General features: G+C 40.5%; 1 protein-coding gene across 11 annotated transcripts in view; it reads right to left on the bottom strand.

Annotated features, from left to right (window-relative positions):
- The window catches only part of PKP4 (plakophilin 4), a 64,580-nt gene that overhangs the window by 14,552 nt on the left and 24,831 nt on the right, over positions 1–25,197 (bottom strand). For 2 of the 11 annotated variants that reach the window (XM_042827059.1, XM_042827060.1), the window contains exons 3-10: positions 23,193–23,305; positions 14,109–14,143; positions 9,364–9,495; positions 9,011–9,201; positions 7,700–8,258; positions 5,651–5,842; positions 3,955–4,213; positions 2,691–2,823 (exon numbers count right to left, since the gene is read on the bottom strand). In XM_042827059.1, the coding sequence (XP_042682993.1) occupies positions 2,691–2,823; positions 3,955–4,213; positions 5,651–5,842; positions 7,700–8,258; positions 9,011–9,201; positions 9,364–9,495; positions 14,109–14,143; positions 23,193–23,305 (1,614 nt within the window). Of the gene's footprint in view, positions 1–2,690; positions 2,824–3,954; positions 4,214–5,650; positions 5,843–7,699; positions 8,259–9,010; positions 9,202–9,363; positions 9,496–11,082; positions 11,173–12,909; positions 12,949–14,108; positions 14,144–23,192; positions 23,306–25,197 lie in introns of those variants that run through there. The other 9 variants (XM_042827056.1, XM_042827055.1, XM_042827057.1 and 6 more) reach the window with 9 other exon arrangements.

Below are 25,197 nucleotides of genomic sequence, written 5' to 3'. Positions count from 1 at the left end.
CCACAGCACAAGGTGAATAAAACAACACTTTAATGGAAACAGAACTGAAGTTTAGCCAAATCCATTAAAATTGATGCTCTGAAAACCAGCCCCCTCTCTATTACATTCTTGGAAATTGGCACTGGGTATCGTAATGATGAATAGCTTCATCTGTCCCTAGCAGCAGACAGATTGAAGAGGCTTCGAAAACAAACCCAACACCCAACCTGAAGGTCCCGCAGGCTGTTTTTGCCTGTCGAATCACACCCAAAGTAGATTAAAAGAAAAGACTGATGACGTGTACATTTTTTCTAGACCTCTGTTCAAAAAGTTTATTCTTCAAAATGAAAGTGTATTGTTTCAAAAGGAAACAGTTCCACACCTAGTATCTACCACGTATGTTATAAAACCCAGACATACAAAGCTTGGCGTTGATCAGCCACGTGAAGCTGCTGCTGCTCCAAAAGGAGCCCTTAGCTGAGGGCACCAGTGGCCTTCAAGTCCCAGGTGATTCCTCTGGCCACATCTGTAGCTACCATGGGTCTGAAGCCCCATGAGCACTGGGCTATAGTTTATTTATGTCATACAAAGTAAATGCAGGAGGCTGGTAGAAACAAATATTTTTAAGGTGCTATTTCCTTTTAATGCTAATAATTTTTATGCTGTTGAAGAACAGAAGCAAGAAATAACTATCATTTCCACTTAGAATCACAGAGTGGTTTGGGTTGGAAGGACCTCTAAGATCATCTCGTTCCAACCCCCTGCTACAGGACGGAACACCTCCCTATAGACCAGGCTGCTCACAGCCCCATCCAGCCTGGCCTTGAGTGCTTCCAGGGAGGGAACATCCACAGCCTCACTGGGCAGCCTGTTCTGTGTCTCACCATTCTCACAGTGAAGAATTTCTTCCTAATATCTAGAATAAATCTACCCTCTTCCAGTTTAAAACCATTTCCCCTTGTCCTGTCACTACCCACCCTGTATAAAGGTGCCCCTTTTATAGAAGTCCCTCCTCAGCTTCCCTGCAGGCCCTTCAGGTACTGGAAGGCTGCTATGAAGTCCCCCCAGGAGCCTTCTCCCCTCCCAGCTCACAGGAGAGGTGCCCCAGCCCTCTGATCAGCTTCGTGGCCCTCCTCTGGGCCTGCTTAATCTCTCTTAGTACGTTTGAGTCGCTGCTGTGCTGACACACCGTTACACACACATCCATAACTCCCATGCAAGTTCCAAGTGACACAACAGATGCACCATTTTTCCAGGATGAGATGCAGTTTTTGTGCATATAATTCAAGATGAAACTGGAGTTAAAAAACCATTCCTGAGAATTTTGTTTTACTGAGTCATTAAATATATTTAAATGTAGCAGCTGTTGCTTCTCTGAACAGCAACTCCATTCATAAATTAAACCCCAAACAAACAAAACCAAAACAAACCAACTGAAAGCCACTCACAAAATGGTACATTATTGAACCAACAGAGTACCATGGAATACATTTATTAAAAAAACTAATTCAGGCAGATATTCATTAGATCAGAGTATAATTTATTAATTCTGAGCATTTTCATAGTTAATTTAAATTATTTTTTTTTTCCTCTTATGCTTACCTTCATGTTTCAGCATGAAACATGTGCAGGCATTTAGTTTGTTTTGCAAATGCTTTTAATATTTGTCTAGTCTGGAAAACTTATCTGGTCTTCATCACAACAATAAAATAATAAATCTAAATAATTAACAAAAATACGAAGTTGATGCAATCTTCAAAGAAAGCTTTACAGACCTTGGCAATAAATTAATCATGATTCTTTCCTATCATAAATAACACTGGCTGCTGGCCTCTGCTTTGAGGGGAACGTTCTCTGAATGGTACCATACAGCTACAGTACTTGGTACTCAACCTGCTAGCAAAGCATGCCAGATACCAAATAGCTGCAGTGCTAAGTAGGGTAAACAACTGAGATGCTACTTCAGATACAATGGGGAAGTTAATATCACACTCAGTGCTTAAATGTGTCATGTTGCTGTTCTGTTTGTGCTTTTTTGAGAAAAAATAAAGCAGACATTTTATAATTTCCCAAACGAGTCCTATAACAATGAAAATAAAAAGGGAACAAACAAGATCTTACAGAATAACATACACAGATAAATAACATCCCAAGAACTCCTACGTAAGCAGTCCCACCTCTTAAAAAATGGCAAGACTGCCTATGAGCCTGCCTACATCTTCTGATCGCTGCCATCTTTAGCAAAGATCGAAACTACCACCACTGAGCAACAGCGAGTTGTGCTAGGTTAGCTTCTTGCAGAACTTACATCAACACTTCATTTACATGATATTTATTATGAAAATAACAAATAAAACCCACATATGAATGAAAAAGCAAATTCCTTTAGAATTTGTCTACAGACATCAACAGGTTCCATGAACACCGGTGTCAAGAAATGTACTCCATGTTTCTGTTGGATTACACTACCCAACATTAGATTTATCCACATCACTTCCAGCTGCTATGCTGGAAAGATGTGTGTGTATTTGTCTGCAATTCCACGCATCTGAACACAAGTGTACTTCAATACGAATGTACACTTAGTGCAAACAGAAACACACAAGCTCCAGAATATGGTGTTGCAACAAGAAAGGAAAACAAAGACCGGAGCTCCAGTTGCTCTTTTAGTTTATAGCTTCCCCGGATCAGAAATACTCTCACTACAGTACCTCTGTTTTCACTTTGTTGTCTCCGAAGCACAAATGCTGAAGGTAGGCGGCTGCGTTCGCCTGGACCGATGGGAACTGGTGTTGGAGCATGTGAATGACTTCAGGCAGTTCTGGATCTCTCCAAGCAAACTCCCTTCATTGGACGAACACATTGAAGGAAAGGCATTAGTGACAAATGTACATTTATTTACTAAGTAAAACTAGTAGAGTATCTTAAGTGCTGTAAATAACTTGTTTTTGTTTTGGAGTATTGAGAGTAGGAGGAAAACCAACTACATTAGAATAACTATGCCACATCAGCTTCTAGTCTTCTTCGTGGAAAAGGACCCTTCGTCTTCTGTTCTCTTGAGTTAGTTTGGTTGTTGAAAACACAGATATACATATTAAAACTATACCAACTAAAACACTGCAACTTATATAAATGTCTGTCAGCTGAAATATATAGTGCAAGATGCACGCTGAACGTTGGCACTTAAGTGTGTATCCTTAAGCAATATCTTTTCCTCAGCGTTCAGTGTTCTTATTTGAAGGCAACTGTACTTGAACAAAAGCTGTGCAGTCTCAAGATTTCATCATCAGATGCAGTAAATTTGAAAGACTTGAGTTAATCAGGGATACTAAACTTGAAATAACTTTAATCAAGCTTTATCAAACGCAGCAGTTTTGTGTAGTCAAATCCTGGAGAAGTCATTAAGCATACTTAAGCCCAATTCCCAGATGAAAAATTACCATTACCATTTGTTGTTGGGCCATTTTCTTCTTTTTGTAAAGGAATGGTTAAGGAAAAAAAGTAGCAGCATTTAAGTTTTTCTATTCTCAAAACCCTAAGGAAGTGATGTGCTAAGAAGAGTACTGAATAGCTATTCAAAGGCTAATGCAGCCTGTCCTGTCAGATCACCCCAGAATCCACTCATCAGAAAAGGTAAGTTTGGTTACTCATCTGGTTTGAGTCACTCCACAACTACTTCGAGATTTATTCCTCCCTAACAACAGTAGAAAAGAATAATTCAGCTGAAGGGGACCTTCAGAGGTCATCTGGCCCAACTGCCCGATCGCTTTTGGCTAACCAAACATTAGCAGCGCATTACCCAGGGCGTTACCTAAATGCATCTTCAATACTGACAAGCACAGAGCGTGGGCCACCTCAATCTGCTCCAGAGGGTGACCATCCCTATGGCAACGATACGAAGACTTCTCTCACAAACACAGTAAATATCATCTTATGATAAAGAATGTTTGGTTCTCGAAACACAAGTGGACTTGCCTGGGGTCTTTTTGAATGCTATCTATGGATGGAGATCGTGTGGTCCCATCGTCGGCGGGCGCTGCGTGCTGCAGCCTGTTATAGCCAGACTCTGACAGTCGGTACTGCATTGACCTGTAGGGTTCCGCATAGGTAGCAGTTGTGTTCAGAGCATAATTATTTCTTTGGTATGTGAGTGTGCTACGCTGACTGGATGATCTTTGCAGATTTCCAACTCCTAGTATAAAATTAGTATTAAAACAAACCAGGTAACAAATGTCTATTGAAGAGAAGAGACAATACAAAGTTAAAAGTGTAAGCCAAAAAATCAGTCTAAAAAAGGTGCATAGTGCTCAACGTTGAAAGCTGCCGCCAGTTATAAGGGAACAGTTACTCAACATCCCAGAGAAGGCAGAGAGGCTGGCTGCAGAAATATAGCTTTGGTGGAATCAGGCCTATGCCCCAGCTTGCCTGAGCATTTAAAGAAAGATATGCATCTTGTGCCATTAAGGAGAAATTAGGATGCAAAATGTTTTAAGGTGTGTAATAAAATTCAATTACCAACAGTAACTTCAATTTGCCAACAGTACTAAAAAGAAAAAGGAAAAAGAATTAAACAAAAGTTTACGTAGTTCACATTCTGTTTTACTTTTCACAATTACTTGTACATTTTCCCTGAATAAGAGCTAGTGAGGGCATGATTTCAAAGTATTAAGCTAATGGTTTCAAAGCCAGGAACATGTATGTAGCTTCCTGACTTAGCAGAACTGTTGTGATAGCTTCTGTTCTTCCAAAGTAACTAATATCAGGTGGACAAGGAAACAGAGAATTCAAATTGCTAGTTATATCTAGTGGAAATACTGGCGTATCTACCGTATGCTGTGGAAGAGAGGATAACTGCAAAAGCCATTGCCTCCTTGAGTATCCAGTGCTCTCTGTATTTTGTATTTTGTATATATGAAATGCTCTAAGAAGCAGTTTTCAGATATAGAGATGTAAGACATATGAATTGGACACTTCTCTGTAAATATTTCTGGAGAGTTCAGTTCCACAGTCTTTAGAAATTACTCCACTACATAAATTAATCAACCATTCTCTTTACAGAGAATCAGTTCTGATACTACTAATAATGCCTATGCACCTCATAATCTGTCAGTAGCAATTCTATCAGTTACTATAGAAATATTTCATTCTCACTGTGCTATCTTCAGATGTAGCATTTTGACATTATCCTCAGCTAGGAAGTTAGGGAAAAACTGTATTTTTACTGTGAAAGACATGGTAGATAATTTAGTTGTGCAAGTTATCATTTTACTGCCTTGGTGAATTTAAAAAGGAAAAAAAGAACATGCTCAGCTGGTATGTGAATGATGCACAGAGAATGAAAGAACAAGCAATAAAATGTTTACGTCATGAAATACTCTGCTTGAATGTACCTGAGTGCACGTCATCAAAGAACACATTCTGATCCTAACCTGACACTGACATACAGCCCAAAGTATTTCCTGCAAACATCATAAAAACTTTAAATTCCTGCTGGTCATTTAAGTACCTCCAACCTATTTTCCACCCACTCTGGTTTATGCCATATAGTTTCTCCTTCGAACTCAAAGCTACCTATCTCCCATGTGCCACAGGCCCCAGAAAAGCTCCACTGTGAAAATCGAGCACAGCTCCGGTACAGCTGATGGAAGAGCTCTGCAAGCCCCTTACCTACCTGACCCTGTTCGATACAGTGCTGACTGGGATCCCTGGTGGAGCTCAATTGTTCCATGATTTGGACTGCGGTACACGGGACTGTAGTAAGTTCTGCCTTCATAGATAGGGGTGATGTGCAAGTCAGGAGATACAGCTGATCGTAATTCCTGTCCTAGTTGACTGTGTTGACTAGCATACGAACTCCTCAGGCCTGAAAACAAGAAGAGGTAAATGTGTGCACAGCCCACACTGATTAAAAATAAAGATGATTGTATCTTTCTTACTTTAGCCAAGAAAAAATTGCATTATAGCTACACAAGTTAGGTAACTCTAACACAACATTTCTGCCTTAAACTTCTTTCCACTGTTAAATGATGCATATCAAAACATTCATTGACAAGTCAGCATTCCCTCAATAAAATACTGACAACTTTAAGTTTTTCAACTCAATTTTTTACTGTAGCATCTACAGCTAAAGTCTGAGTGAAAGCCAAGTCAGCACACACAGTTCACAAACTGAGCACGGTGAATCTGTCTAGGCACAACAGGTCAGGCTGATGGTTAAACTTGGTGATCTTGAAGGTCTTTCTCAACCTAGATGATTCTGTGTTTCTATATCCTGTGCTTTGGAACTGTAGGAGTTGCTCGTTTTTCACCTTCCTTTTAGCTGGCTACCTTGAGTTCTGTTTATTTTACCTCTGCTGTGTTTAAAGTAATTTCCTCAGCAGTGGGCTTATTACTGCTATCGCTGCACCACTGCCAGAGCCAACCTCTCATCCAGCTTATGTAGCAGGGAAGAGCTCTGGACAGTACTAAAAGCACAGCTGCATCAGTACCGACCTTTCCCCTGGGCCCAATAAAGGTTTCAGTATTAAATTGTTCCCCTAAAGAAACATGAGAACTACTTTATAGGAGGAAAGGTAAGGTTTTTCTCACTTTTGGATTAAGCACAGGACAGTAATAATTCTGCAAGTTTCCTAGAAAGTTTACAGTAAAAATGGCTACAAAACGAATTGCTAAGCATGACTACAGCAGTTGCTAATTATTTCCCTAACACTACAAATGCTCTGAATTCAAAATCTGTTTCTGAATCAGATTTAACCCAGTAAGTCTTTTCATCTCTTTTAAGAGGATATATTAATTCACCTGTTTAGAGAAGAGAATCTGAAGCACTGATATTTGCAAAGTACCTTAACAGTACTTTAAGAGTACAGATTTACTGTTCTGTCAAACTATGTGCTCCACTGGACTGTGTCCCCTTTAACTACTGAATTGCCTTCGTGTCCATTTCAGTTTTTGTCCATAGCAAATTGGAGATCATTAAGCCTTGCAAATGGAGGTCAGAGACAAGACACCTTATTCTATTTGCTGGGAAACATTTTGGGATTGCCTGAAATACAATAGTTTAAAAGAAAACAGATGTTGCAGTCATTGTTCCGAAAAGCATACAGTCCTAACTGCAAGATCACACCTGTTTGTGCTCTTTTGGATGAAGGTCAGACAAAAACAGCAAACAGAAAGAACTTAAAGCACACAGTAACTGCATCTCAACAGGACCTGCCTCTCTGATTAATAGAGTCTGTGTTTAAGACTTTGTTTTAAGACCATATTACCCTATAGTTAAGTTGAATACTTTGAGAGAATAGAATTACTAGGAAAAAAAAGAGAGACTAAAATTCAATGGCACTGTTACCTATCTTAAGAAAGACCTATACAAAAAACTAGTCCCAGCATAGCATCTTCTATTGTGTGCATACCCTGCACATACATGTAAATGTACTTCATCTTCAAAAATACTACAATGCTTCTGTTTGGAAGACTTAGACTTTCACATAGCCACATAAATCTTAGGGCATGCGACTTAATGCAGCGCACTGCTAGCTTGATCGCTAAACCAGAGAGAAAGATGGTATTTGCTTTGAGCTTCTTGTACTGATACACAGTGTTTGACATCAGCATTTACAAAATGCACCACAGTCGTGTCCTACTGCTACAACATTTGTCTGTTTAATCTTGTTTTAGGCTTGCAACAAGACTTAATCTGTGTCTTTACCTTTTTTTTACTAACCTGTAAGGCTATCTGGACGTGGAGGAACCATTCTCTCATATATGTCGTACTGCTGTCCGTACTGTTCAATATCATGGACTGCTCTCTGCAGTGTTGTTCCCAAATGCTGTGGAACTGCAGTCATACCAGAACGCTTTGGGGAAGATGATCCCAGCTGCGTTTGGGGTGGAGAAGCAACTCTGGTTTGTACATCAGCGAGGGCAAGTGGAGAGCCAACTCTAGCTGATGCCTGGTACTGGGAAGTCCCACCGTTGGGATTTGCTGTCTGTCTGGATGTGATCGAGCCAATCCGCCGCACGGTCACCGGGGAAGCAGGTCTCTGTGCAGCATACGGGGATGCCGCCCGCTGTACTGGCAGAGTAGTGGATGAATACGCATGAGAAGCGAGGGATCTTTGCTCAGCAACTGATGGAGAGCCATACCCACTGCCCAGAGATGTTCGCAGAGACCCCCTGGAAGGGGAGACACCTGTGCTGACCACGTAAGAGGGAGACTGTGCTCTGGACGGGACTGAACTGACGCGTCTCATGGCTCGGTTGGTAGCGACGTTTGCTGAAGGCTGTTCAAAAACAAAATCAAAGCATTTATCAGTATTACCACGTAGGCCACGCAGTAGATAATCTTCTCCCATAAGACAGAAGCCAACATGAAATGTAAGCAATTTATCAATACATTTTACTGCTGAAGAATAACTGCTACTCTAAACATCATCCCTTCAAGATTCCCTACAAAACAGTCTTTTCTAGCCAGAATTTCATATCTGAAATGGCCATTTCAGAAGTGCTCCATTCCTCCTTCTTACTTGGCTTTCTATGTTAACACGCTTTCTTACTACTTCCATAATTAACTCTGGAAATTGAGGAACAGCATTGCAAAGAATTCTAGAATAAGCTAATAAAGCTTTTCCAATTAAAAACATTCTGACTAATGAAAAAGAAAGGGGAGAAGGCCAGAAAAGGAAGGTGGCACAGGAACACCAACACCACATTTCTTTAAGCACCGTGTTCACATGTGGGCAAAATCTTGAGGTTTTCCCAAATGTCACAACTGAAAGAATTTTGAGAGATGCATTCCTGGAATTTATGTATTAGCAGCATGCTCTGCACTCAGGAGACCTCAAGATTTATTCAACTTCAGCTGTAAGCCATTTCCACTTTCTAACCAGTGCAGGTGTTAGTTAAAATAACAGAATTTAACATAATGTTAATTACATCCCACAGAAAGCATAAGTCCAGCTATACATTGAGTGTCTTTAGAAGTGTGCTAAAGGCAGCATACAGATAGATAGAAAGTGGACTGTTTTGAGCATACCTGGACTAGAGTCTGCCCTTCAGCTCGTGAGCTTCTCACCAAGTGGTTAGTAGCAGTTCCAATAAGGGAATGCTGCTGTCTGTTTTCTGGTTTGTTCAAGTTTTGGCTGTTATGAAAGCTGCTTACTTCTTGGTAACCACTATCAGAATAAGAATTCATTTGTGTTGAACTTCTTGAGTTACCTACAGACCCTGGAGATATGAAGCCAGCATAAGAATACAAGAAGTGCATAACAGTAGGAAAATAAAGTATTTCAGAACTTTGCTCTTCGCTACATTCATAACTGTAGTGTATTTTAACGCAGTTAATACAGAAATAAATGTACTGTAATACTGAAAATGCAAACAACAGACCCTCACTTTCATGGAGAGATATCTGTTCCGGTGAGTAGAGGTTCCCTTGTATTGGCTCTGTCCTAATGTGATAGGCATTGGTATGAACTCCCTCTGATACGAGGGGTTTGTTTGCACTGGTGGCTGCTGGATCTGAAAGAATAAATTAAGAAGAGGAATGTAGTACTTCACATGCAGAACTCCTGCAAACTCAATAATAATTCTCAAACATTACTAATGAACTTCCAACATAAAGGCAGCCTACTAGTAGGCAGCAGTTACTGCCTACCAAACTAAAGGAAAGAAATTACCATACTCAGGTCTGGGAATCTTATTTCCTGCAGTTTTGAGGTAGTTCTACAGTTCCCAATTTTTAAAAACACTTTCCATTAATTACATTAATATTTATTAATACATTAATAAATATATTAAATAATAATATAATAAATATAATATATATATAATAAATTTATATTATTTATATATTTATATAAATTTATTATTATTTATATATAATAAATATATATAATATATTATAATAAATAATAATATAATAAATATATTAATATTTATTAATATTATTTATACATTAATATTTATTAATACATTAATAAAAAAGTGTGATTGGTTACCTAGTAAATGTACTTTGCAGAGCAGAAACTTTATGGAACTGTACTGCAGAGCACAGAATAGTAGTTACTGGTCTTAAACACCTACTGTCTCAAGATCTGAATAAATAAAAGGTTGAGTTGAACTCCATCCCTACTTGTGTATCATCGACAAGCTGTTGCAAATTTTATGAATGCTTTATTTAATACATTGCTATCCAAGTGCTTATTTTTTAATGACTCTCAAGGTAACATCAGTTCTTAGAATATTAGCAGAACTTTGTAGCAAAGGGAAGGCTCGTCATATGTAAGAGAAAGCAAAGAAAACATCACAGCAGTGTTATGAAGAAAGGAGAAATCTGAACAGTCTGAAATCAAGGACAAAGATGAGGGCACCAAACAGAAAACTGAATCAAAATTATTTTGACAAAAATACTCAGCTGTCGTTCAACTGCCATGTCACACTTATACTGATAAGAACAGCTGTCAGAGATGCAGTATGGAATGTGGATTGCATTTAAAGTTATCACCAGAGATGTACATTTGTGCTGCAGGAATTTGTGAATGCACCTGGATGGGAAACCCAAAATCACATGCTGGGAAGCAACGGTTTAACAACTGCTGTGGATGCTTCACGTTAAAGCTGTGAGTCGTTTGCAACGCCTGCGGAGCACTCCTGGAAACCAGACCTCCCAGCAGGGTAAAAACCAGCACAGGTCTGCTGTCAGTCTGTGCTGAGAATGACTGAGGAAGAAAATATGAAAGAGGGCTGAAAAACTCCATGCAGGGGATAAAGAAAGGTCTAACATTGACAAATAATGGTTCTGATATAAAATTTGTCAGTAGTCACAGGAAAAAAAAAATCACAAAAAACAACAGATGGGCTATTAAAAACTCTTTATTCCAGCTGTTATTGCAGTACACCGTGAAAGGGAATTCCAAGAGGAAGGGACGCTCCTGGCTCTGACAAGCCAAAGCAGAAATACACTTACCTGATTTTTACCAATAGCTGCACACCACGTGCTGTTTGTGCAGTAATGAGATTTCCATACTAAAAATGTTACTAATTATCATTATGAGGAATGCTTGAACGCTGTTCAAACACCAGATTTAAGACATAAAGACAACACACCTTACAGATGACATGCAGCCAGCACAGTTACCGGGGAGCAGAACGTTCTTAGGCCAAGCCCTCTACTGTACTTGATGCTAAATCAATTCACTGTAATGGGAGTATAACAGACCAAATCTAATTAAGATTAAAAAGTGTTACTACACTTGCATTAATTTCATCACAAGTATCTCTGGATATGATACAGAAAACCAATGCTGAAGTAACTCAGTGCTGACAGAAGTGGGTATTACACGTGCTCTTTGAACTAAAAGGCTGCAGGGACAGGGGCAGTTAAATTACAATTTACAATTATTTTTAACTTGAACATTTTAACTTTTGACCTTTTTTATTTAAGTAATGCAAGGCCCTGTTGTGCTGCCTCCTGCCTGTCACATCAGTATGAAATCTATTCCAAGCTGACAAATAACTGATCTGGGGAGAAACACATCCGAAGAATAACGTTCAATTGTGCAGCGCTGCACAGCTGTTCCTAAAACAGAGATCCAAACCAAAACCTCACTTCTATCACACATTTGCCACCAAGCAAATGCTTTCACAAGGCTAAATAATGAAGATTGTTTAAGCTCCTTAACAAATGCAAGAAAGCACAATAAAAGGGCTTGTCTTTCTCTCTCTCTCTCTGCTACTATCAATCATGAGGAGAATGCCCTGAACAAAATAATAGCCTTTTTATAAATGGCTGCTGATCTAATATTCTTTTTATAAGCATCTGCAAAACAACGTCATGCTACATTTCTGTTCAAATTTCTGTACATTTCTACTGATGCATTCAGGTAAGGTTGCACCACACTCCGCTGATGTCTTTCGACATAAACTGCCGTCTGCAAGTCAGATAAGCTGACTGCAGGCAGCCCCGTCCTTCACCTCTGATGCCAGTATTTTTCAGATCACAGTCAGTAAGACATCGCTGAGTGATATTTCTTTAAGATAAAGCTCCAAAGTGAACTCGTAAGTAAGTAAAACTAACCATCATGCTACACTCACCACGTATACACGAACAGTAAATAAAATTCCCATCATCAGTTCAAGTTCCAAGCAAAAAATACCTTTTCTTCAAACATGCCCACTTCTGGGCCATTACTGCAGAACAGCCTTAGATTCACCCAGATATACACAACATACATCTCGTTGGGCAATACACGTGCACTACTCAAGCAGAAGCACAAGCTCTTAAGTTAAAGCTCGTGTATTTGTTAACTGTTACAGCTTGAACACAAACCCTGTTCTAAAACAAGAAGACATTCCAAGGCATTCCTTGACTTCTCGGACTTCCCCTCTCTTAAGTTCTGCCATTTGGCCAAATGCAAAGTGACCTCAGAGCAGGGGATTTCTAAGGAAAAGAAACAGCAATCGGGAGGAAAGAGTGACAGGATAAGATAAAAATAGGGGCGGAGAGATGAAGGAAACAAACTAATGGAAAGACTAGGAGAAAAAGCAACAGCCGAGTAAGTCATAGGGACAACTGAGGAGGAAATAAGGAATGGAATGTGAATGGATAAGTCTGTAAAACAGAGGCTCAGGTGTGTCAGAATATACCTTTACCAGTGGTGAACTGCCACTGGAACATTAGAGAGCCAAGGGAAATAACAGAACATAAAGCCATGCAAATAATGTTCAGAATGAAAGTTAGAAAACAAACAACACACCAAAGTAACTCAATTACTTGGAAAAAAAAAATCAAACAAAAAGTCCAGCTAATGTGATTTCTGTTTCAAAATAGTGTTAGAATAATACCCCCAAAGCACCACCCTGATTAGCAAAATTTAAATGCCATGGGAAGTAGGCTGTGACCACATTAGATTGAAAATAAAAAAGCTAATATACCTCATGTCAGCAGAGGTGATACCATGATGGCAACTGAAACTGTGCAAATAGAATTACACACAAGGTTTAAGAACTTAGTATCTATAAACAAAACAAACAATAAAAAGGGAAAGAAGATGGTTCAAGAGATGGATTTACCAAGAATATGGATAATGGTCAATACATTTGAGTGAGCAAGCAGACAATTACGGTGCATTATTTTTTATGGTGTGTCGTGATGCAAAGTATTGGATAGTTCTTAAAACTGCATGCATCTTTATACAGGACTCTGCACAGTATCAATACATCTTTAGTTAGTAACAAGCTATCTACAATTGCATTTGCACTGTTATTATATTCAACCAATGTTGCTTAACATGACATTCTTTCAAGAATTTACAACTGAGTTAGGAAAACAGTGTCCAATGCAAAAAGCAGTTTGCAGGGAGCCAAGGTCCTATTCTGGTCCTGCTCTATGGTGTTGGCAGTGCTGATTTCTGCAGATACATTCATCACTCTAAAGAAACCACCAGCAGGTCGAAGGTTGACTCTTCAACCATTAAATACTGCCCTGATCTGTGCCGATCAGATCGGATGGTTCTGACAGTTCCTTCAGATTATACACTTGGATGTCACTTGAAATCTACAGTCCTATCCACTTCCATGCAATATACTTAATAGTAGACTCAGAAGAACCATAAGAGTAATTTTTCATATTTTGGAAAGAGAGTTTGAGATATCCTGAGATACAGAAACAGAAAAAGAACTCTCAGAGAAACCTCTGCTCATTGGAGGATGGAGGTTAAGTAAGAATAGCCATACGAAGGAACAACAGACTTCAGGCTTAAAGCACACACATTGTTCTCATGGTCCTCGTGGACTATGGGGAAGACTCCAAATTATTTTTGAGTTAATTGTGAAGGACACCAAACGTGTAAAGTTTCTGTTAGTATCATACAACACAAAAATCACAAAGGCACAAAAAGATGCAAGAAAAGCAGCTGCAACCACCCTTACTTAAGCTAAATAAGCTTTTGTAACAACAAAGGAACAAAAAAGCCCATGTGTGAAGAAGTATATTAACGCTGCTTTAGAAAACATATCTGGAAAAGACACACAGCATTACTGCTAATGTTCAGAGCACATCAAAACAAGCAATAAATGCCAAGGAAATAAAGGGTTTGTGGCATAAGGCAAAACGTACGCATAGAAGATAATACCTGGTGATCTCCAAGGAAATGACTTCTCAGTAGAGCTGTGGAAAGAAAAAAAGTTATCACTAACAGAACCACATTTCTAGTCAGCATTTCTTTCTTTCCTTCTAAACCAAGTGTACCAAACTGTACAATAGCCAGCAGACAAAGTTTCAGTAACCAGCACAACTAAAACTCCAACTTAACCTCTGGGTATTGGCTTTCATTTTGAACTAACTGGGAGGAAGTCCATGTAACTCACTGTCTGACAAATGACCAAAGAGTTTGGCCTTTCCATATGAGCAAAGCTAAGGGTGTGATGTATGCCTTATTAAGGCCCCACGGTGCAACCAATCCTATACAGCAGAAGTTCAGAATCGTGTGCTGGATTAGCAGTAAAACAACTTCCAAAAAGAGCATTCACTGCTGATGGCAGAGCCTAGCACAGAAGCTCGGGAATCACAGCTCCAGTGCAGTCTGCATCGACGTGCAATGCATTCTGAATAAATGAGCAGAACTGGAACCCGCACATTTAGCTGTTGTTTTTTCCTTCCCAAGATCCTAGAGAGAATTTGATCCTTCACATATGGTAAAAAGCAAAGCCATCTGACACACCACAACATGCCTACCTCCAAGTACAAACAGGCAACACATTTTTATGCGGTTTAGGTGGAACCTGCCTTGGGAAACAACTGCTTCCAGGATCCAGCAGGTGTTTATCAACTGTGTAAATCTCTACTTGTATTTTACAAATAATTATTTTACAGAAAACTATCTTAATCATTTTGATTCTTCTACAAAAGCACTCTCTCACATGCTGATACAGTATCAATGCACGACCATTTTTACAGACAAATGCTAAATTCATCCATTGGATACTTTCTTTTTAAATAAAAAACGTTGCTCCCTCACTCTACATATTGATTATCAAACTTCGGGTGTTACACCATTTTGCAACGATTGCAAGGTAGTATTTTCCAAACAAAAAACTGTTTAGAAGAAAATATGAGCACCTCCATCAGACTTCATGATGTCTATGTATCAGCAGGCAACTGGGCTGTTGGATAAGATGCATCTATTTCTGCATTATTTGTTGTACTTTTCTACTAAAGCTACCAATTATAAACAATACTTGAGCACAGCAACTTGAACAATACTGGATAAGTACTTTGCACTATAAAAACAAAGAACATTCTCTGGAGACGATGCTGTTGTGAATGGAAGTGCTAAACATGCAGTTAGGAGCTCCAGAACTCAGGTCCAGTGTCAGAATCACTAAACAGAAAGATGAACAAATCCAACTCTGTGCCAACCGGGATAAGCAACAGATTCATACAAATATCATCCTGTGGGCATAATGAGGATAACTTACACAACCAACAACTGCCTTCCCCAAAGTTCAGCACTGTGTCGATGTGAGCTGTGCTATCCCACCTGCTGATGCCCAAGGGAAGTGCTTTATTTACAGGGCTGTAAGCCTACTGCCTGGCCAGAGCTGCCAGTCAACACTTCGTGTCTGTTCACACAGAATGCTCTATCTGTCCTTCATCTGCCATGTTAAATACCTACATCAGGAGCACACTCATAAGTAGTGTGAAGGTTTAAAGCTGTGTGTAACTAAATTCCTGGTAGAGGCAGATGAAAAAAAAAAAGTATATGTTGAAATCTATATACCATAATAAACGTTACTAGTAACGAGTAATCACCAAAATAAGTGTAATGAGATTCTGTATTTTTGATTCTTTTGTTGAAAGCACAAGTTCTCAGTAACATTTGAACTAAGGATACACTTTCAAGATGGTTTTTCAGCTCCAGCTTTTCTGTAGGCACCTTCTTGCCTTCACCAACACGCCAGCGCTGCACCCGCCCTGCTGTACCACAGCCACCTCACGTCCCACGTGCAACTCAGCAGCGTGGCAAGAGCAAGTGGCACGAAGAGTTGCAGGGAGGGTTTTCAGCTGATAAAGGCAAGCCTCTCGTGCTCTGGGTAGGAATTTAGAAGGCCTTATCTGGAGCACTGCACCCAAACTTGGCCCCCAACTGGAAGGCGCTGCTATTCCAGGTTGAATCCTGAAGCCGGTGCTGACCACACCAGCCCTGCCCGGCACACAGCACTGCCTGCTGGAGCCACAGAGCACAGCCAGGACGCGGCCTCGGCCAGCCTCACCTCATTCAGCTAAATGGTGTGCAGGGGGCTGCTCACAGGAGAACAGCCCAGCTTCACAGCCCAGTCAGGACTGCAGAACACAGTAGGTGCTTACATATGCGGCTCGAGTCAATATTAATTCATTGCTCTTCAATTTATCAGCAGAGCAGCCCATCGGCAAACCACATTTTTACATATTTGAAAATCAGAAATTAAATTGTATAAAAAGCAAAATGCCTCCATTTCATGGGCATTCAAAGCTCTGACAGACCTCCAAAAATGCTTACGTCTGTGTGAGCAGAAAACAAACATACCACACCAGAGCTGTAACAAGAAAATTACCCTGTTATCTGTTTTTCTGGGTAAAAAGAACATCAAAGCGAAGTTTCAAGAGAAGAAAAAGAACAAAAAACAGAATTAAGAAAACCTAAGAACAATGCAGTTCCTGAATTGCTCCAGTTATCAGAAAAGAAAAAAAAATGTAATTAAAAAAACCAAGAAACCACATCCATTCAAGTAGAAGATGAAACAGAACACCACGGAAGGGCCGAGCGAATCCTCAGAACCACCTCAGAAGGGGATGGAGCAGCTTCCCAGCCACCGAGCTGCCCCTCAGCTGGGACTGACAGACGTGGTGCTTGAATGGCACTGACTGCTGGCAGGGCTGCTGCCGAACAGTAAAACACCCCCAGCCCTGCTGTAAGCAGCTGTTTTTCCAGTGCCACTTTTAAAGGAGCTGCAGAGCATACTGGACATGCTGGATATTTGAGTTTCAGTTGTTACCTGAACCCAATTAGGAACACACACTGAAGTGTCTGTGACAGGAGCAGGCCAAGACAGCTTTTGGGAAAGACCGGCTGCCTCTTTAACCTGCTCAGGCTGCGCTCAGAGCAGACAGTGAGCAGCAAGCCTATCAGATTGCTCCCACATTTCAAAGCCTCTGACAAAGCCTATGGCACAGTTACGTGTCTAGTCATGAGAAATTAAAAAATCCGTGAGATTACAATAAGTTACTTGATATTTTAATGACAAAAATTATCTGTAGAAGAGTCCCAGGATTTCTTCTAGCTACAGAGCTTAAGAACCTCTATATAGAGTACTGAAATCTGGAGAAGATATTAGTTTATACAACACCCTAGAATAATTCAAGTGGATAACTGAATTTTATAGGCAAAGAAAGGAATCTTTTGACCATCTCATACACAACAGAGGTTTTATGCCCACCTTAACCACTAACAAAATGCCTACAAGGAAAGACTGGATGTTGTGTTGAGGGACATGGTTTAGTAGGAGCTATTGGGAATAGGTGAACGGTTGGACTGGGTGATCTTTTAGGTCTTTTCCAACCTTGGTGATTCTATGATTCTATGATTATTGTATTTTCATGCCCAGAACAACCTAAAAACCTGAAGCCCTATGTGTAGCAAGGAAGAAACTGCAGAAGTAGACGGGAAGGACAGTGGCAATTTCTGGTACGTCAGCCCAATCAAAAAAGTAACTTGGAAGTAAGTTTCCAAGAAAACATGAAAAATCTTGAAAAATTGCTGATGCTGTTACAAAAGCAAATGATTCCATTCTTGTTATTCTTTCTACTTGGGAAATGGAATATAAGAAAAAATGGGTTCGTTTCCTGAGACAGCTCTGAAGTAAGGGCACTTCAGAGGGTAATCAGTTGGTACCGACAGAGCACGACACGGTGACATTGTTTTGCCAACAGGAGAACAAACAAGGCTAACAGTCCACTCTGATGCTTGGAAAACAATGTCACGATATCATTGCAGTCCAAGGAGTTATAAAATAAAAAATTCTTATTTTTCCTATGCAATTATTTGTAATATAGAAGACAGAAACCCTACCGCTAGACAAAAGAGGATTTATAATACCCTAAGGAGAAGTACAAAGTCTGAGGAATGTGCTCAAATGTGCCACGAAATCGGGGGAATCATACATGCAGGCAATTTCAAATAGATCCGTCAGACACGTCAGGCTTCACGAAGGCCGTACCAACACGCACGCAGCATCTGCACAGAGGGCCGTGCTCAGCAGCGAGCAGTGCTGTCAGCACACGCCTGTTGCTGCACACCACCGAGTGCCCCAGGCTGGGGATCGGCGCCCGGCTGGAAGCGTGGCAGCAGCGCTGCTCCTGGGGGGCACAGGCTCCCAGCACGGCGATATGGGGCACCGCCTGCAAGCAGAAAGCACCTGCTCTGCTGACTGCCTGACAGCATCCTGCCACTGCGTGAGAACTGATGTCTGAGCATGAAAGTGCAGTATGCAGTCTCACAGAAAACGATCAGTGTTCAATTAGAGGGCAAAACTACTGAATCACTTTGGAATATTTTCTACTACTGCAGAGAGCTCGCACTGTGCTTTAATTGGTATTGGAAAAAAGGGATTATATGTACAGAAAGCAGAGAACATAAACCATCCTGATAGCTGTAAATACATCGTTTCACAGAAGTCAAAAGACATCAGGTAAGCACAGTGTTACTCACACGTGATTGATTTAGTTTACTTAGTATTTGAAGTGTTCACTTCTGAGTTAAGCATACTGCCAAAAGGAGTTGGATTCTTTAAATGACCAAGCCTAGTGTGCCTTTTACGGCACTTTTTTTCTTAAAGCATTCAAGGCAAGCTGCTATAATGAGCCTAATACTTTACAATTAAATTAATAACTATGAGCCTTTTGGTTTCTCAGACCACACAACTTTCAAAAGCTACGCATGATAACTCATGAAAAGAGGGAGAGGAATTGACCCTGAGAGTCACACAGCAAAGTCCCACCTGAGAGGTCAGGCAATGCATTTTACAAAGAGAGTCTGACTTCTGCCCCTCGACACACACTGATATCTACCTGCATCAGCACGTACTCCAGCACACCTGGCAGCCCAGGACTGAGTCCGACTGAATCAGTAACGCTACAGACGGAAAGTTAGCTGCAGTGCAGTGTTATATGGGAGGCTGAACATCCCAGTGGCTTCTTCAGAGAAACCTGTGCATGTTATAACACGACACAAAAAAAATAAGAAGATAAAACTGAAACTTGGTATTGTTTTTCCCACTCTGTCATCTCCAATTTTGTAGCACATAATGCATTAAAAATGTTTAATACTTACATGCAACTCTAATCCCCATGTATTCCTTCAGTCTCTTAAGATGTTGCAAAACATATAGGATGGCATGAAATATAAAGGCTGAGCAAAATACCCATTTATAAATATAATTATGAGATGAAATCATTTTAACAGGCAAGTCATCTACAAGTACACAAAAATAAAAACATTCTTTAATTCAGGGCTGCAGATGATCTAATTCTTGCTCCTCTACCCATCACACTGCAGTCCCTTAGTACCTGCAGATCTGTTGCTTCTGTCAGCATTCATACCCCTCTTAAGAGAGTGAGACAGTCAGCTGTGCCTGTGTGAGGCTGGCTCCTAGAATGTAGCTATCTGGCAGGTAGCCAACAGTCTAACAAACCTAAACTGCAAACTACTGTTTGCTTCCCTTTGCTCACATGTGATAAAGCAACAAACACATTTCTTAAGGACTAACAGAAAGGGAACGAACCGTGCTTTTGCAACACCAGTCCTTCCGGGTGAGCTCCCAGGGTTTTACAGTCTCATCACTGGTGCCAACCTGCAGGGTGGCTGTAGGCATGGATGTGCAAATGGTGCCTACTTCTGCATGGAGTGTGGTCTGTCCTGTGGTGCTGTACTTCCCCATTACCACAGCTGTTACAATGACTTCCACTGAGCTGGGACTCCTGCAACAGGCTGATGAGCTGGTTCAGAAGGATGACTTGATTGAAGCATAGAACAGCTTAAAGCCCAAGCTGCAACAACCAAATGGGCTCAGAAGTACCCACGACTGGGGGACAGCATCTGTTTTGCAAGCAACATAGCGTTGCAGGAATCCAGTTTAGAAGCAAGAACATCAGAGACGCTGCCACACAACTGAGGTGAACGCAGCCTCCAGTTGGATGCCTGACATGAAACGCTCCCAGCCGCTTTAACCGCATTAAAGAAGATTAAAGCACTATCTCTGAAACAAAGTGTTACTGATTTCCTCAGGGGAAGAAAAACTGAACAAATGGTAAAAACAAGGCAGCATACACACCTCTTACTTATTTATTTTTACGTAAGAGCATGCTGGAAAATTCTCGGCTAGATGGAATATTGTTTTGCTGCGTAAGTGCTCAACTTCAGTGTGGGTCTTCGAGCAGGCTGTCAGCCATTCCCACTTGCTCTTTCAACTAAGCATTCGGTTTCCAAGCTTTCTTATGCCTCAGGTGCCCTCTTCGTATTTACTTGTCACCTTGTCAGCTAGCAAGATATTTACATCACTTAGTTTGAGGAAACACACTGATATTTTTTTTAAGATATAAATTTTGCCATTATATTTGCATCTGCTTTGAAACTCCTCCAAACTACTGTTTTACCTTAATTCTTTTGAACACTAACTTGATCAGAAGCAGCTGGTCATGAAAAAATTGAAGAATCTGATTCAAATATAGAATTTTTCTTTCTGGGACTAGATTCAGATGACATAAGACAATTTAAAAAAGGTAGAACAGCAGTCAGAATACAAGGGTGCTTGCAAAAATATATGTATATGAACATGCAGATGCTTTTTTATATGAATATAATTCATCTTTATTTTAGAATGTCTATATTTTCTACAGTTATTAATAATATTTTACGGACCTGAAAACAAGTGCATGCAGAGCTTATCTAGACACTCAAGTGCACTCACACAGAAGTATATAATAAACCAATTTATGCACTAACATTTTCTCCCTCTAAATTCTCATCAACTTTTTCATATAAGTAGATATAGCTTAGCTATAAAGAAAGGAACTAAGAACTAATGATTGTATACCAAACCATAACAACCATCGTGGTAAGCGACAGAGGTATAGATCATAGAATTGCTTGAGTCAGAAGGGACCCTGAAGGACACGTAGCCCAACTCCCTTGCACAGAACACACTGAACAGGGATGCCCACAGGTGGATCGGGAGCTCAGAGCCTGGCCCAGCCTGACTTTGAATGTCTGCAGGGATGGGGCACCCAGCACCTCTCCGGGCAATCTGTGCCAAGGCCTCAGTGCACTTATTGTAAAAAACGTCTTCTTTGTATCCAATCCCAATCTCCCTCCTTTTGTTTGAAGCCATTTCCCCTTGTCCTGTCACAGCAGACCCTGTTGAAGAGTCTGTCCCCTTCCTTGTTGCAGCCCTTTCGGTACTGCAGGCTGCTCTCAGCTCACCTCAAGCCTTCCTTTCTCCGTGCTGAACAGCCCCAGCTCTCAGGCTGTCCTCGTAGGGATTTTTGTGGCCCCGCTCTGGACGCTCTCCAACAGCTCCATGTCTCTCCTGTACTGAGGACTCCACATCTGGATGCAGTGCTCCAGGTGAGGTCTCACAGCGCAGAGCAGGCGTGCAGGATCTCCTCCCTGACTGCTGGCCACGCTGCTTTTGATGCAGCCCAGGATGGGGTTGGCCTTCTGGGTCACGAGGGCACAGTGCTGGCTCATGTCTAGCTTTCCACCCACCGGCAGCCCCGGCTCCTTTTGGCAGGGCTGCGCTCAATCCTTGCATTCCCCAGCTTGTGTTGGTAGGGGTTGTTGTCTCAACTCAGGTGCAAGATCCTGCACTCAGATTTGTTGAACCTCATGAGGTTCACCTGGGCCCACTACTCAGGCCTGTCTAACTCATACCCGTATGGTACTGAACTCTGTGTAGATATCAGTAATTGTACATGATTTTAAAAACTACACACACATCTCACTCATATTTATGTACTGCTCTTTGCTCTCCAAATCCTCTAGACTGGCACACAGAAAACATTTTCCCTTGTACACTACTCATTAAGATTCACTGAAATTGGACCTTCTGACATTCACAACTAATTAACAACAAAGGCTTTTTATTTTTTCTTCCATAAGAACTTTTTTTTTTTTTTAAATTAAGCTTTCAAAACAAAATCTGAACAATAACTAGAGCAAAGATGGACAAGCAGGAACGGCATAAAGCTGGAGTCTTGTCCAAAGAATATTTTTGAGTACTTTGAAGTTTCTCGAATAGAAACTTCATGCCAGGAACAATACTGTCAAATGAAACGTAAGCTAAGTGCTATGATCAAGTAAAACAGCCGTGTTGGATGGTGCAAGGGATTATTTATTTATTGCAAATAATCATGCCCACTTTCTTAAGGTTTTGTAGGAATAACTTTTCATTTGATTTGTAGAAATATTTGTTATGATCCCAGAAGGAAACACTATATAATGATACCTGAGTTTACTGCTGAAAGAATACAGAAACAAAGTTATCTAGAAAAAAATTACAGTATTCAGAGCAAATCTGCTATGCATATGTCAAAATGAAGCTCGCTGTATCTTGAAATGAGGTCTAAGTGCTTCATAAGAGAATGAAGTTTGCTAAGAAATTGGAAGTAAATAAATCAGCATACTCATTACAGCTGAAATATTAAACACTTTGCTAAAGTTACTGTCATCACACGTTAGATTATTAGGCATGTTTCTCACTGCCAAAAGTACGCTAACAAGAACGTGACACACGGCATTTCCTGAAAGGAAATGGAACAAGAGGAAGGATTTCAGAAGAGCTGGATGAAACCAGGTAACTAATTCAGGAAAAACAAACTGTCAGGATTACTGCATTGAACTAGCACTGTTAGTGCTAATATTTACAAGTCTACTGCATTTCTCTTTGGCTGAATCTTAAAAACAAATTTCAACATACTTAAAGAGAAATTAAAGCTTTACATTTATGTAATGAACGACTAGGCCTTTTTGAACTGTCTCATAACTCTTAAAAGCAAATCTGTGTTTTTGTACTTCAGATATTAATGGGAGGTGAACAGCTGTTAGTGGAAATACATGGATACAGGACATAAGAGGCCCTTTAACTTATGGGATACATGAAAGTGAAGTCATTGGGACTTGTACCTTGTGCTGGCGATACTTGGTGATTCTGCTCCAAGCCTACATCTTTCTAGCTGATTAGCCACAATTTGCCTTTCCACTTCCAGTTCTCTGGTAAGTCTTTGAAATTGGAGTTCCTGAAATTTCAAAAGAAAAGCATTCTTGATGTTAAACAATGGGTATGGATTAGTTCTGAAAAATAATGAGTTTCATCACAGTCACGTTACTTCTTTGGAGTCCTCCTCAGTGGAACTACTAGATGAAAGTGGGAATTTAATGGTTCTTTATATCAGTGATTCATGCAAACATTAATTATCTGCTACAAAAAGACACACGTTTAAGCATTTGTGGATTTTTTCCTTCCACAATTAAAATGTTTGGTATCTACTTATGTTGTCAATTTAAGGAACTTGGTGCCTACAAAGTCTTCAGTTTTGTTTAAAACAGAGTCGCACTGGAAAACACTGTACTCTATCCTTTTCACTTGCAAAACTTCAAATCCTAAGCTACATTACCTTCTCACTTCTTATTCAAAATTTCAAAGCCTGTTAGTTGAAATTAGTTGAGGATAGAAATGTGCTATTCTGTTCAGCTTTTGTTGTATATCTTGGTCAAAGGTACCAAAACTCAGCCTTCATGAAAGCCAGAACAGTTTTATTTTGCAACATCGTGCTCCCAGAAAGACCTGGGAAATACAAGCAGCTGCTCAGAATCTTTTTGTGTTGATGAAACCAGGAAATACTGCTTTATAAACATGATACTCTGAAATCTATACTGCCATCAAGGGGTATTAGGGAAGCTTTACTCCACTGTTAGGGTTTGCTAATTACAGATAAGGATTCTATCAGAGCAACTCTTATTATTTTTCAAGTTCATATTCTCCATTCCCTGAACATTATACGAACTGTTGAATGCTATTTAAAGTAGATGAACATCATTATTTTATACTTTGATAAATGTTGAAAATTACTGAAATATGAAATACAAGTATTCCTTTCATTCTAAAAAGTGAATTACTAACAAGCTTTTCTTGATGAATGTGTATCACATAATTATATCACATATTAGTTGCTAGCCTTGCCACATCAGAGAAGTCACTTTCACTCATGGGTTACAGTTAATGCAAACAGTTCTTCCACACCTTACATCACACAGAACGAGCCTTAAACACTTTACTTTCCTTAGTGCTCCCTGAAGAACTCTCTACTTTTTGCTGTTTGTGCATCTGTTCAGTAAGATCAGGCGTGGCTCAGCAATGCACCTATGGCTCCCATCTCCAGCCCCAGAGGCAAAGAGCTCAGAGCGCAGGAATTGATACCATGAAAGCAGGATCATCCTGCAGGACTTGGGATATGGTTTCTTCCGACCTCTGCAATGAGACTGCCTTCATGAAAGCTCCAAATATCAGGTTAATTAGCAGTGATTTCTTCAGGAAGCCACCTGCAGGCTATGCTGCTCAATACGATGAGCTAAAGAAAAAGAAATCTCCTTCCAAAGGTGTGACTTGAGTGCTGTGCAACAAACAGGCTGGTTAAAGATACGCCGTGGAACCGAGTGCCCCTCCCAGCAGGAACACATCACTGCAGGCCGTTTCAGGCACTTCTTAAAGCTCAGCAACCAAAGTGAATGAACACATCCCCACACTGTAAATACTGGCTGGCAGAGCTCATTGCCTCCAGCACGCAGAGCTCATCCACTGCTGCCATGAGACACGGCATCGCTCACAGAACAAGACTGCACTTAGCTGCTGCTCTGCTACGGCAATTGCAGCAGAGCAGTGCACTCCCTTGAATCATCAGACTGGACTGGCATCCTCACGGACTTGACACGCCTGCCCTCCCCTAATCAAATATTAATGGAGGAATACCTGAACATTCCTAAAAACTGTTAAAAATGTTACACAAGAAAACACTGAGATGGATTTCAGGGAGCCTGAAAACTGCAGTCATAAGTACAACATACTGCCGAGCTGAAAGCAGAGGTCTGACTGGATGGCAGTGGTCAAGCCCAACTTCAGGTCTCTATTGGA

This window comes from Centrocercus urophasianus, unplaced genomic scaffold (genome assembly GCF_019232065.1).
Source record: "Centrocercus urophasianus isolate 14NV4802_14NV808 unplaced genomic scaffold, USGS_Curo_1.0 seq_28, whole genome shotgun sequence".
NCBI classification, from domain to species: Eukaryota; Metazoa; Chordata; class Aves; order Galliformes; family Phasianidae; genus Centrocercus; species Centrocercus urophasianus.
Note: the sequence above shows the minus strand (reverse complement) of the source record. Positions and strands in the feature narration are given on the sequence as shown.